Source organism: Enhydra lutris, unplaced genomic scaffold (assembly GCF_002288905.1).
Source record: "Enhydra lutris kenyoni isolate GAN:26980312 unplaced genomic scaffold, ASM228890v2 scaffoldscaffold2, whole genome shotgun sequence".
In the NCBI taxonomy this organism is placed as follows: Eukaryota; Metazoa; Chordata; class Mammalia; order Carnivora; family Mustelidae; genus Enhydra; species Enhydra lutris.
This window is the reverse complement of record NW_019154086.1, coordinates 49,240,182-49,255,485: the sequence shown is the minus strand read 5'-3', so window position 1 is coordinate 49,255,485 and position 15,304 is coordinate 49,240,182. Positions and strand designations below refer to the sequence as shown.

General features: G+C 38.6%; 1 protein-coding gene across 1 annotated transcript in view; it reads right to left on the bottom strand.

The window, feature by feature from the left end:
- LOC111150311 (immunoglobulin superfamily member 11) overlaps positions 1 to 10,713 on the bottom strand; it is a 138,832-nt gene extending 128,119 nt beyond the window's left edge. The window contains exon 1 of the mRNA XM_022507768.1: positions 10,600 to 10,713. Coding sequence (XP_022363476.1) covers positions 10,600 to 10,651 — 52 coding nt within the window. The 5' untranslated portion in view covers positions 10,652 to 10,713. The remainder of the gene's footprint in view (positions 1 to 10,599) is intronic.
- Between the last annotated feature and the right edge of the window lie 4,591 nt (positions 10,714 to 15,304).

Sequence of the window (15,304 nt, the reverse complement as noted above, 5' to 3'; positions counted from 1 at the left end):
GATATATGATATAAAGGATTTAAGAGAATAATTATGTACATAGTAAAAAAAATCAATTTAAAAATAAGAGTCTTTATATTTGAAACCACTTTTTATCTTTCCACAATAGATAAGGATGGTTTTAATTCCTAGAATTAAAGAAAGTCTCATTATATTGATGGGAGAAAAGGAGAGGAAAGTCAAGCAACTTGTCCTAAAATAGGGCAAGTGTTGAAAATCTGTAAGTTTGGAAATCTTATAAGTCTTGTAAATATGTTAAAACTAGCCATATAGTCTCTCCAACTTATTTTATGCCAATATTCTTAATACTTGGATGCCAAGTCAAAGAATCATGAGATTACAGAGCTGGAAAGGAACAAGAGATTACCTCATCCAACTCCTTCATTTTGTAAATGAAAGCAAGCCTGGAGAATTGTATGATGTGTCCCAGGCCACATCTCCTGTTGGTACTCCCTATACAGAACTCTTTTACCTTCTGACTCAAGTTGGAGATGACCAATCCTTATAACAGTAACTGCCACTAACCAAGCATTTTTTTTTTAATGCCAGACTTTATGTCAGACCCTTCAGAAATGTGTAATTTTATTAAATTTATATGTACAAAGATGTTCAGTACAACATCATTAATATAAAAAAATCAGAAATAGGGGTGCCTGGGTAGCTCAGGCAGCTGTATGTCCAACTCTTGATACCAGCTCGGGTCTTGATCTTAGGGGTCATGAGTTCACGCTCCAAACTGGGCTCCACACTGGGCATGTGCTTACTTAAAAAAATATCCAAAACAACATAAATGTCCAAAAATGGGGAAATAGTTAAATATACAGCATATAGGTGCTATGATATGCTGAATGATCATCAAAAAGAATGAGGAAGCTCCATGTAACAGATGGAAAAATACCCTTGTTAAATTGGTATGTTTCACAAATAAGTTATAGAATGATACTTATGACATTATTTCTTTTTTAAAAAATATGAGAAAATGAGTGAACTGGGTTTAGTTAAAGCTGAATTAAAAATTTTAAAAATAAAATTATCTAGAAGAGGTAAAAATAATATATAGGTAGTATAAGATAAGATCAGATATGGAAATATCCAGAAATGCAATACAGGAAAATAGATCTGAAATTCAGGAAGAAGTGAGCAGGCAGATTGAAAAGACACAATATCTCACAGAAAAAAAAAAAAAAACTCATAAAAACAAGCACACCACTATAAATTATGGCTAACCTATCGAACTATAAAGATAAAGGAAGGCTTTTGACATCCAGATACAAACAGTAAATCACTCTCAAGAGAGAAAAATTAAATCTAGACTGATTTCAGACTTCAGCACAGCAACAGTCAATGCCAGAAAATATGGAGTAATTTCTAACAAATTCTAGGAAAGACATTTTGACCAGTAACATACGTATATATACAAATTATCCTTCAATTTGGATAGAAATAGGCAGTGAAAACAGGTACTAATTCAGAGAACAAAGTAAGCACATAAACAATTCTAAATGATAGTAATTATTTAGATTTATCAAAAAGTAAATCATAATCATCAAATATTAAAATGGACATTCTGGGTGGCGTGGTTTGGAATGATATGTTGAAATATTCCTTTCTCCTGCTTTGTTTTAACTTAAAATGAACATGGATCTTTTTAATAAAAAACCTGAAGTCTGTACTTTTCAAGCATAAATAATGTGATTTCATTTATGTAAGTTAAAACAGTCAGAATTAGTTTTCTGAGGAATCTCCCACTGTTTTCCAAAGTGGCTGCACCAACTTACATTCCCACCAATAGTATAAGAGGGTTCCCCTTTCTCCACATCCTCGCCAACATTTGTTGTTTTTTGCCTGGCTAAGTTTTGGCATCCTATGGTGTAAGGTGGCATCTCAATGTGGTTTTGATTTGGAAAACAGTGTGGAGATTCCTCAAAAAAGTAATGATAGAGCTACCTTATGACCCAGCAATTGCACTACTGGTTATCTACCCCAAAGATACAAAGGGAGTGAAAAGAAGGGCCATCTGTACCCCAATGTTTATAGCAGCAATGTCCACAATAGTCAAACTGTAGAAAGAGCCAGGATGCCCTTCAACAGACGAATGGATAAAGATGTGGTCCATACATACAATGGAATATTACTCAGCCATCATAAAGGATGAATACCCAACTTTTGCATCAACATGGCTGGGACTGGAGGAAATTATGCTGAGTGAAATAAATCAAGCAGAGAAAGTCAATTATCATATGGTTTCACTTACTTGTGGAGCATAAGGAATAACAGGGAGGACATTAGGAGAAGGAAAGGGAAAGTGAAGGGGGGAAATCAGAGGGGGAGATGAACCATGAGAGACTATCAATTCTGAGGAACAAACTGAGGATTTTAGAGAGGGCAGTGAGTGACTTTACAGGGGGGATGGGTGAGTCTGGTGGTGGTATTAAGGAGGGCACATATTGCATGGAGCACTGGGTGTTATACGTGAAAATGAATATGTTAAAAATGAATCTTGGAACACCACATCAAAAACTAATGATGTATTGTATGGTGACTAACGTAACATAATTTTAAAAAGTCAAAATTAATGTATACTTACAGAAACAAACTGACATTTGACAGACCCAAGAGCAAAGGACTTAACTGCAAAGGCAGATGAGGGAACTTTTCAGTGATGGAAATTTCTACATTTGACTCTGCTTACACAAGTGCATAAATTTATCAAAATTATATAATATTATACTGAAAATAGGAGCATCTTATAGTTAATTAGTCAGTTATATAGTTAATTAAATAGTTAATTATATTTCAATAAAATTGACTTAAAACAATAAATTGAGTAACTCCTGAAAAATTTTCTGGTGGCATGGCGGTTGTTAGTCACACACAAAATACACACACACACACCTACACACACACTTTCTACCTAGTGGCTATGATAATTTTCCTTCTAAATACATTCAAACATAATTGAATTTTGAAACTAGATTCTAGATAGAGGGTAAACAAAAGCTCCAAAAAAATGTAAATGACTGGTCCTCTGTGTGACCCACAAAGATCCTCACTAAAGAAAAAAAGTACATGTACATGCAGACTTTGTCATTACAAAAATGTCTGGAACAATGCACAGCAAAACCAGAAAATTTGGTGGGTGGAGGCAGGGTGAGTCAATTCTTAAACACTTCTGCGTTGTTTGATTTTTTATGCCTAAGATATGTTACTTCTGTAATTAAAAACATATATAAAATACACAAATAAAGAATTTTAAATGAGCTTATTATGCGTACATAATATATGCATACTTCACTTAATACCATCTTACATAGTATGCAATAATTATGGGCTGTCTCAAAAACAATTCTCAAAAACAAAGGAAGGAAGGAAGGAGGAAACTAACATTCCACTATAGTAACACCAGAGTTTCATACAGTCTGTGAACCCAACAGGGCTCCAAGATCCTCCCAGAAAATCGGTGAGGTAAAACCTATGTTTTTAATGACGGTAAACTGCCATGTGCTTGTGCCTGTGTTGACACTTGCGCTGACGGTGCAGACATAGCAGTGAGTGAAACACCGGGCCTTACGGCCCTCTGGGTGCGGGCACTGAACTCTCCTCGCGGGCCTCCACATCACAGGCTCCCATGAAAACGGACAATCCAGTTTCACTGAAGAATGCCTTTGATGAAGCAGTAACAGTAATTTTATTAAATCTTGACCTCTTACAATATCCTGCGTGACAAAATGGGCAGCATGAACCATCGGTCACGTATGCTGCAGACCGAAGCATAATGGCTGTCCCGGGAAGAGCACTGGCATGACTCCGTGAGCACAAAGCTGAATGAACTAGTTGCTGGTTTCATGGATCAGCATTTTTATTTGAAAGAACAACCTACAGACTACAATTATTCAGACTTAGGTATGTGGCAGGCATTTTCTCCAAATTGAACAAAATAAGACTATCTCTTCCAGGGAAATAACTGACAGTTATCTGTTCCCAGTAATAAAATTTGGGGAAATATTAAAATTTTACAAAACCTGTATCTGCCACTGCAGCTTAACAGTTTTCCAAGACTTAAACACACTTTTGATAAGATCAGTGGTGATATTAACAAATGTGATGTGTTTATATTATACAATTTAATGTATGTCAACATTTGTAAAAATCTGTATTGAGGAACCAATACTTTCGAAATTATCAATGCACAGTGTACCAAAAAATCATGCAGTGTACCAAAAAATCATGTACCAAAAAATCATACTCAAGTTGCAATATATACCAATGGATTTTTTTTAAGAGTTCTATTTATTTATTTTGACAGAGGGAGATCACAAGTAGGCAGAGAGAGAGGGGAAGCAGGCTCCCTGCTGAGCAGAGAGCCCGATGCGGGGCTCGATCCCAGGACTCTGAGATCAGGGCCTGAGCCGAAGGCAGAGGCTTAACCCACTGAGCCACTCAGGCACCCACCAATGGATTTTAAAATAACAGAGCAAGAAATGTTTATTGATATAGTTTCTAATTTTGCATGGTAACCAATCTTTAAGAAACTACTACCTTTTTAGTTTTGGTAAATATCAAAGAATATCCAAAATTATTTGAAAATGCTATCAAAATACCCCCTTCCTCCTCTAACTACCTATCTGTGTCAGGCCTGATATTCTTCATATATTTTAACCAGAGAAATACATCATAATAAATTGAACACAGAAGCAGATAGGGAAATCCCACTGTCATCTAAATAAGTCAGACATTAAAGAGATTTCCAAAAATGAACAACATGCCACTCTTCTTGCTAATATTTTTTGGTTTGGGCAAAAATTCTCACTTTTTGCAAAAATATATTACTTATGTCAATATACAATGGACTTCTTGTTGTTTTTAAATTGATTAATAAATATTTTTAAACATTCTTACTTTTAGTTTTTAATATGGTAAATATTGGTAGATATAATCCACATAAACAAAAACTCTTTGTGGTCCTCAATAATCTTTAAGGTCCCAATAATCTTAAGGCCAAAAGTTTGAGAATCTTTGCCGTACACTGTTAACACATTTTTACATGTTCTGCATACTTTTTTCTTCTTTCATAAAATGGGAGTAATGACAGTAATATTTATTGAAACTTTATCTTACATGAATCTCATGATAGCCAGATGATGTAGGTACTATATCTTCATTTTTTCCCCCATGATGAAGAGTTTTTACTTAATTCAATAAGCAACATGGAAACACTGAAATCCTTTAAGCAAGAAATCTTGGATCATTCTAAAATGTACTTAGAATAGATTAAGATTAGATTTTTAGATTTTTAGAGAATAGATTTTTTTTAATTTAATTCATTAACATATAATGTATTATTTGTTTCAGGGGTACAGGGCTGTGATTCATCAGTCTTATATAATGCCCAGTGCTCATTAAAACACATACCCTTCCCAATGTCCACCACCCAGTTACCCCATCCCTCCAATCCCCTCCCTTCCAGCAAACCTCAATTTGTTTTCTATGATGAAGAATCTGCATACTGTCTAGAGTCTTGGCTAACAAGCAGACTGTCTTAAATCTACGGCAGTTTGCACTTACACAGAGGCAATATGCTTAAGTGAAATGCACTATAAGCTTTCTTAACCAATGAAAGCCTAAAATGTTAGCCTGACTGAAATGTGTTCTGCAACAAGTGATGTTTACTATACTTCACCCTCACTTTTTGCCATGTATTTTGTGTTCTGGCAAATGATCCTGATCTGTGGAGCTGACAGAAGTTGCATAACAGGTAGTGATGGACCTGGTACAAGGAACCAAAGATGAAGTATTATAAAAGATGTCTGATGTTACTTAAGGCATCTCTGAGTACATGATGAAGGATGGAGCTATGATTAGAAGACTTCTGACATTTCGGAAGATACAAACATCACTGCAGACTGAGAGGATGGTCCACAGGGAATGAATCCTAGCTGGAAGAAACTCTGGGGTAGCGGGGATGTTTTCACAGGAGCAACTGCTGTCAACAGGGAGAGACTTTAGACAAAAGTGGGCGAGGGGCTCTCTAAACTAGGACATTTGTTAAAATTTCCATGGATGTGACCTTCAACAGACTTCAGAAAAAATTTAAACCTCTTTCCAGTTTTTAAAAATATTGGATTAATTAGTCTTTTAAGACTGGTCTAGGAGTGGTCCCACTCTACTTGAGTTATATTCACAATGTCACACTGTGTTATTACACAGTTATGACACTTGATGAAAAACAGCATTGAATTTCCAACCCTAAATCCCAATCCACTATCATTCATAGCTGCTGATTTTAAACTAATTCTCTGAAGATTCTTCCGAAAAACTCTACGGAGTACAAGAATTTCCTGAATTCATTGCTTCTGGGGGTCTCAACTTCTTTACCGGCAAAGCTTTTCTAAAGTAAAAGTATGCATCTAATACTGTCAGTTTGTTACCTCTCTCAAGATCAAAATGCTAAATGAAAGGAAACCAGTAAGTACACATCCTCTAAGAATTTTTTTTTATTGGACAGACCTTTTTGTTTCACATCAGCAAATTTGTATTTTTTTTTAAGATTTTATTTATTTATTTGGCAGACAGAGATCACAAGTAGACAGAGAGGCAGGCAGAGAGAGAGGAGGAAGCAGGCTCCCTGCCGAGCAGAGAACCCCATGTGGGGCTCGATCCCAGGATCCTAGGATCATGACCTGAGCCGAAGGCAGAGGCTTTAACCCACTGAGCCACCCAGGCGCCCCCCAAATTTGTATTTTTAATCCTTTTTTATAAACATAAAAATTGTAATGATATTTGCTAAAATATGCTCTTCCTATAATCCATATGTGAGGCAGAGTCCCACCATAGAGGACCTCTGTGGTATCTATCCGGCGATGGTAAAGAATGAACTGGTATCAGATCAACTGCTGAGTCTATCATTTGTGAAATTAGGAAACAGATTTTCTTTGGCTGACTTCATGTCTTTTTTTTTTAAATCCTCACAAATGCAAACTACCCTTTCTTAGGTGGTAGGAAACCAGGTACAGAGGGAATCAATTACCCAAACTTTAATAGAAAGAAAAAAAAAAATCCTTCCACAGTTTAGGTAAATCGGCTTAACTAATAAGTAACTAATTAACTTTCCACTTTTAAGACCAAATTCAGCTCAAATCAGATGGTGTTTTGAACACCACCCAAGAACTGACAACCCCTCTGAAACCAGTAACTCTCAATTATAATTGAAGAAGGATATCAGAGCCTCCAGATGGTCTAAGGGACCTTCTCAAAATGCAAGGGTGAGATTTATGTGTGCCAGAAAGTCCTTACCAAACAAAAGAGGGGGGGTACTTGAAGTGAGGGGACTACCAGAAATGCAGCAATCCTACCTCCAATTGCCTCAAATATCACTACTATAGATAACATAAATTCAGAATCCCTATTCTAAATGAACTAATGTAGATGAGAATTTCAGTGGGAGTACCACGATTTCCCCCAAACCAGCTAGTATTTCTAGTCACTTGTTCTGTAGAACTCATTGCAATTAAATAATCTTGTGTCCCAGCACATCACCTTGTTTGGCACCAAATCACATGGTTTAAGTATGAAGATCCAAATGAGACTTTTCATTATAAATGCTTCCACTATCAAAGTGTGAAAACACATTTGAAAATGTGCCACATACTGTTACTGGGGGGAAAAGTCTTTACCCATTGCATCATTACCTTGAGTCTGACAACCGTCCTAAGCATAACATTTTAGAAGTGCTTGGTGATTTAATGTTTAAATTCCTTCCTGAATAGTCCACATTGAAAATACAGTGGATTAAGCTTAATTTCTCTAAAGTTTTCATCCAGTGGCTGCCACCTTTCATGTAGGTCAAACTACAGGTTTTTTACTAAAAAGTGAATCCTGCCAAAGCAGTTACATAATTCAAGTTAGAGCTAAGAAACCAAAGTTCGCAAGACTTTTTTCAGAATGTTAACATTTAGGCTCATAATTCTTTTCATTTTCATTTCATTTTTATGTGATCTTTTCTTTTTATAGATTTTCTCAGATGCTGGAAAGTTATCTGCTATTTCAAGGAATCACAAGTAGCACAAAAAACACTTCAGATATATCTAACCTATTGATAGAACTATACAGAAGTCAACTTTTCAGTTCAAGTTCCCTTTGAAATTACTCCACAGAAAGTCAAACAAAAATAAAAACAGAAATCTCTTGACAACCATTTTCTTTCAAAAATGTAAGAGACTCTCTATGTCTACCTTTCATGCATCAAGACTTGGTAGTAGCCAATGCTACAATGATTACCTACTTAGCATTCCATTTCTTTTCCTCCTTCATAACGAAGCCACTTCATTCAGGTTTCCACCCCTTCCCATCATTCTAAGACCAAGGGCTGGGCCCTAATTCATTCAAAACAACTTTGCCTTTAACTTCAACTTAATGGCAGTGAGGACATGGTATTCTCTAGGAGACTGTTACACTAGGCACAAGGATGCACACAACAGCTCGTCACCCACCACCCCTCCCCATCTTAAGGAAACTGAGTAACAGTGGCCCTCCCATGGCCTCCTAAATAAATCCCAAATTCAACATTCAAGGCTCTCTACTATTGTTTTACTGCTTTTTTAGCCCTTTCTCCTTTCCACACATCTCCTGCTCTAGCAGCTAGACACTTGGCCTTTCAAGAATATGCCCCTGCACTTTCCATTTCATAGCCTTTGCCCAGGCTGTTCCTTTGACTTGAAAAGAAGGCCTAACCACTCACATGTCAGCCAATTCAAATCCCACTCAAAGTTCGGATCAAAAGTAAACTTTTCTATCAAGTCTTCCTTGATATCACCAATAATAAATGGTACTCAAAATCCATTCCTTGTATTGTTAATCATTTTACATGCTTACAGCCTGTTTTAAAACAGCAGACTCCTTATGGGCTGCAATCTCTTATGCATCTTTGTCCTCCACCATCCCTCCCCACCAGACACCCAAATTCAGAAGGCAGCTCAGTAAACGTATGTTGAACAAATGAACATTATTGTTCATTTCTGAGGGTGAAAAGTACTTCTACAAAACAGATTATCATGAAGGCTGAGTTGTCCTTGGAAGTCTTTAAAAACACCCTAGGACAGCTGAGGAATAGTTCTGCTGAAGGAAAGGAAACAAATCAGATGACCTTGTAAGGTTGTTTCTGCAAATTACATCAACTCTTGAAAAGTACTGCCTAATAATTCAAAAACAGACTATACACAAATTTACAAAAAGAGCAGCATCTACAAAAAGAGCAGCATTTATTATAATAGATGAAGGTTAAGAACAAATTATTTTTACCAAAATTGCAGCATCTCTTATAATAATATTTATACCATTTTTCAGTTAAAACCAAGAAATTGTAAAAAAAAAAAAAAAAGCTCATTTACTCTAATTATTTCACACTTGAAAGAAGTAGGACAGAGAAAAATGCCAGCCACTTCAAATGGGCAACCAGACAAAATTAATTTGGAAGCACATACTCATGTCACTTAATTATTGTCTACACATCATCACCAAAAATATACCTACTGAACTCCAATAAAGTTACCTGCAATTTTGATGATTTCCTTCACTGGCATTTATGGAAAAAGTATACAAAATGTTGTATTCCTTTCTCCCCTACTAAATAAATTTGAACAATTTAAGTCGACTAAAATGAAGTTATTTCAAGATCCATGGGTACATTATCAGTTCAATTAAGGCCGCAAAACTATGGGAAACATATTGGTATCTCCAGAAACAAACAAGTTTAACCACAATATTCCATAAATCACTGAACCTGCTCTTTAAGTAAAACCTTTAGAATAAATCTCAATAAATCTCATCAATTAAACGGGACAGAAAACATTCCAAGGACAGTGCACTCACAAAAGAAAAAAGCACAGTATAAGATGAAAAATCAGATTAAATATGACTCTTCATAGACAATAAAATGTAAAAAAGATTAAATAGAGAGTAGAAAATGAAATAGTTTTTTTAAAAAACCATTAAAAAATTAAGCACACATTTAGTCTTTTTGTTCTAATACTGTTACACTCTGTATTTCTGTAAGCCAATTTAAATGCTTTGAGGAAGAAGCTAGAGTACAAAAACTATATTGTTTTCGAACACAGTGTAGCACACTGTATAGTTATTTTTAAAGTAAAGATCACATTTTCAGTCAAACCTGCATATGCTTGTTAAAGGTTATGATAAAGCTACAATTTAAAGTTTTCTCATTTATTTTAAAGGCACCTCTGTTTTTCCTGGAGCCGTCAGATAACGGAAACTGACTCCAAATACTGTTTCTCCCTGGACCCAGTAAGTGCGGGAGTGGTTATCTAAAAAGCACAGCGGGGTCAGAAGCAGGTCCGGGGTCCGCGGAAACCGAGAAGCGGGTGCAGTTATCTCTAGGATCTGGGACACCTGAGAAGCTCGGAGGGGGAGGGGGGACAGGGGCGCAGGCGGGACAGCAGCGCTGAGGGTGGGCGCGTGAGCCCCAGCCGAAAGCAACGAATATGGCCCCTGGCAAAGTTGGGTTCGCAGCACCTAGCACAGGTCACCCCCGGGCCCGCCGGCCCAGCCCGGCCCCACCGGGAGCAGAGGGCTCAGGCTACTCACCGTGCAGAGAGAGGAGCAGCAGAGGCGCCAGCGGAGAGCCCGGAGAAGTCATTCCGGGGCCGCGGGGAGCGCGCTCAACGCCCTCCCGGGTCCTCGTCGCGAAGGCGGAGACGCGGGCCGGGCTCTCGGCGCTCTTGGGGCAGCCGGGTCCGCCCGGCCGGGCCGGGACCGTGGGACGCGCAGCCGAGACAAGTGCAGCTCCCGCGCCTTGCCCCGCTCCGCAGACGCTGAGCTGCGACGAGGAGCGTCCCCGGCTCGCGGGCCTCGTCCCGCAGCGCCGCGGCCACCTCGCGCTGCCCCAGGACCCGACGGCCCGCCGCGCCGCCGGGGGAGCCACTCCCCCCCCAACTCTCGCCCAGCTAGTCCGGCAGCAGCCCGGCTCCACTCAGCTCCGCGCCGCCCACTCGCCCGGCTCGGTCTCCCGGGCAACCGCGGCTCCAGCGCGACGCCTGGCGGCCCACCCGCGGAGCGAGCGCGACGCGCAGCTGGCGCAGCCGCGGCCACCTGTGCGCGGTGCCGCCCACTCCCCGGCACGCAGCTGTGAGCGCCGCTGGGGACCGTCCGGAGGACGCCCTCCTGGCTTGCAGGCAAGGCCCACCCCTGCGGTGAACTTCTCAGCAGACAAGGGTGTCAGTCTTGATCCCCAGAGTCCGCTAGAAAGGACTTGTCACAACCTTCGTTGAGCAAGATTCTTTTCTGTTTTCAGATGATTTCTATTTGTCCATTTCCTCTCTTCTGTAACCTACATAATCTGGCAAAAATCTCATTGTGGCAAAATTAAGAATTGATGAGGTTTGTTCTGTTCCATAGTTTTTTGTTTTGTTTTGTTTTGTTTTGTTTTTTCTCCCCACACCCACCCACTACCCTTTTTTCCTTAAAAGAGCCTAAGGGCTGTACCATGCTTCTCATTCCCCGTTTCTGTCAAAGACCCTACCATCTTCTCTTGCCCCTTTAGTAAAACTTATCTCAACTTCTAATATTTAAAATTCTCCACTGTAAAAGTTTTAGCTTTCTTAAACTAATTTAAACGCTTTGTTAACTAGTGAGAGGTTGATTTTATTATGGTGATTGTTACTTTGGGTTTTTATTTTTAGTTTCCTGTTTGTTCTGGTTGGATGGAAAGGGAGACCTTCTTGGCATTTGAAACTATTTTACTTAAATATATACCTTCTCTTCTTATAAAAACTAAACTTCATTCCTTTTCCATTGGATCGCTGGTGTCTTAACAGCCCATGGTCACTTTCTGCTTCAGCCTCCGATGGGAACCTTCTAAAATGTTTGGACGTATCTTCCCTGGGGAATGTCAAACCATTCTGGTCAATTTCTACACAGCATAGATTAAGATTCTTGGGGCCACTCGAAATTTTGAACCCCCATCTGGCAAATATAATACTCCCAGGGCAATTGAGAATTAAAATAGTATGCACAGGAGAAAGGAAAATATGTAAAACATCCATACATTGGACAAAAACTGGAAGATAAGTGTAAAAATAACAGTATCAAGATGGTGGAATTATGGATGCACCCTTTTATGGAAATTGGTGATGTTATATTTTATGTAAGAGAGAACACATTAAGAAATGCCAATCACCTTTAATATCAATATCCTGAAAAGATAGAGTTTGATTATGAATTGAAGATGCTTCAACTTTGTTCACTACTTCCAATTTGTTAGAATCCCTTACCAGACCTCTAATGGCAAAAAAAAATAATATGACATATAGATTGACATTAATAACAGAAATTTTACATTTCAGCTGTGATTTCATCACTGGGCTCATTCTCATTCTTTTAAATACCACAGCAAGAACTAGATTTTCTTTCTCCATCCAGTTAAATTCCTTGTTTTGTCCTGTACATTTTCCCGTATTCAAGCCCGGTCCCAAATAGGGCATGAGTAAGATAAAATATGTTTTTTAAAGGTTTTATTTATTTATTTGAGAGAGAGTTCACAAGCAGGGGGAAGGGGCAGAGGGAGAAGCAGACCCCCTGTTGATTAGGGAGCCCAATACAGGGCTCAATCCCAGGACCCTGGGATCATGACCTGAGCCAAAGGCAGTCATTAACTGACTGAGCCACCCAGACACTTGCTTAAGAGTAATATAAAGAGAAAAGTAAGGAAGCTGTCAGATGGCAGGTGCTACTCAGAACAGGTCTTCACTTCACTATAACCCCAGGTTTAAATATTGAGATAGAATATTCATTCTTTAATTAAATAACCTAATAATCTAGGATGAAAAACTCTGATAAAGCAAGTTGCCTGATATATTTCTTAGCACATCTATTCAAGTATTTACTAAGTATCTAACTGTGTAAGACATGGTTAACTTGAAGATTAAACATAAAATATAAAATATGACGCCCACACTTTAAAAAACTTACAGTTGTACATGGGATATATCCTCAAGGTCATGAATCAGAGAAAGTGAGCTCGCTCTCCTGCCTCTGTGTCACCACAATGTACTTCTACCTTCTACCAACAGGAGCTGGTGAGTTATAAGAGGAGTAGCCCTTTTCATAGAAAAAGAAATGTAGCTTCTGAAGGAAGAGTGAGAATAATCCGATTTCAGGCAGCAATCTGGCGGCCCAGAAGCTCAGGGCAGATGGTAGACGGTGGACTCACAGGAAGCCGATTGGGAGTACTGAAAACTCTAAGTGCAGTTCACAGAGCATTCCAAAAGGACACTCTCACAGGAAACACAGAAAAACATGTGCTTTTTAATTTACACAGCTAATACCACTGGCATTATTTCGAGTAAATTCGTTATTAGTAATGATGAGTTCCACCAACTCTTTCATCCTAATCTGCTTTATGACCACAGTAGGATTTCTTTAAATCTCTTAAGTATTCTAAGTTCTAAAGCAACAGACAACATCTTACATTTGTACAATACTTTATAAACTTCAAAACGTTTTCACATATATTATTTCTTCTGATCTTCAGAGCAATCCCAGGGGCTAGGTCAGGCAGGTATTATTACCCCCTCTTCGCATATTAAGACACTGAGTCTCTAAAAGATCAAGGGATTGCAAATACCAAGGCAAAACTAAAACCAGTTTCTTCTGACATTCATCCTATAGTTGTTTCCTACCACACCATGAAGTCTTTCTCTTATCTCTTTACAGGCCAACATCTGAAGGAATTTATATAAACCACAGTGTCTTAAAGCGGTCTGTGGGGAACACTACCGTTTTCACCCCAAAATGTATCCCCCCTCCACGCCACCCCTACCACATCCTCCCTACCCCCACATAAGTAGCCCATAAAATTTCGGCCATGTTGTTGCCACCCCCACCTCTAAGCATGTTATAGTTGGTCTCTCTGACCAAGGAAGAAATGGAGAGGGGAATATCTGGGATCAGGAACCCTAGGGTAAAATGCTCTGATATGGTGTAATAATAATCTTGGCTTGAAAACATTAATGAAATGAGAATATGGTCAATTTCTAAATATCTAAATATGGATTATCCCAATCCAAATGTTAATCCTAGACCAGCTTCTATTCTCCACCCATCAAAATGCTGGATCATCTCTCTACAGTCAGTTATTCTGCATTCAAGAATGGAAAATTAATTTTAATATTAGCTTAGGAGAAAAACAATTAAGAAAGAAAAACAGAGGGAATTATAAGGCTTTCCAAAGCCAATTATAAATTATTTTTAATTAGCAACTTTTAAATTATTAATAGTACCTATCTCTCTCCATTTACATATATAATTAAAAGTTAATTGCATTTAAGTTTTTGAGGATGTTTGTCTATGGAATATTTTATTAGACTATAATAATAAGAATCTTAGAGTTAGAAAATACTTTTGGGGGGCGCCTGGGTGGCATAGTCGGATAAGCGTCTGCCTTCGGCTCAGTCCTGGGATGAAGCCCTACATTAGGGTCCCTGCTCAGCAGGAAGCCTGCTTCTCCCTCTGCCTGCCACTCCCCGCAGCCTATGCTCGCTCACTCTCTCTCTCTGTCAAATGAATAAATAAAATCCTAAAAAAGAAAGAAACAAACAAACAAACAAAGGAAGGAAGGAAGGAAGGAAGGAAATACTTCTTGGTCCTTGTTTGAGTCAGTAACTCATTCTGTAACCATTATAACCAAGCTGCTTAGGATTATATATAACCTAGAGTAGAGCTTGGTCCTTACAGAAGTGAAATTTGAAAGGAATTGTTCCCCTTTTCCCTTTGTAAAGAGGCAATTAAAACTCTATAATAACAATAGAGGATCCAGGGTGGCTCTGTCTCATGGGTTAAGCATCAGACTCTTAGTTTCAGCTCAGGTCATGATTTCAGAGTCCTGAGAGCATGCCCTGCCTAGGGCTTCATGCTCAGCATGGCATCTGCTTGAGACTCTCTCCTTCTGCACCACCGCCCCCAACTCGCACATGGTCATTTTCTCTCTCAAATAATAAATAAATAACAATAAAGGAATGGGGAAGATGATAATGGAATTATTAGAATAATTAACAAGTCAATAACTGTTTATTCTGTTAAGATATAAAGAAACCATTTAATATTTTAAAACCACCTTCTCAAATGTTGGATCAGTTTATAACCTAAATATATTGACAGTTTAGTCTTTCTGACCAAACCTGATTGTTTGGTAGGTTTCTGCACGCTCCTCTTGTGGAAGCGGGCAAGATAGGATTTACACAAAGGTAAGGAGCATTTCCATCCCGGTCACCATAGTCTAATCCCTATCACCACT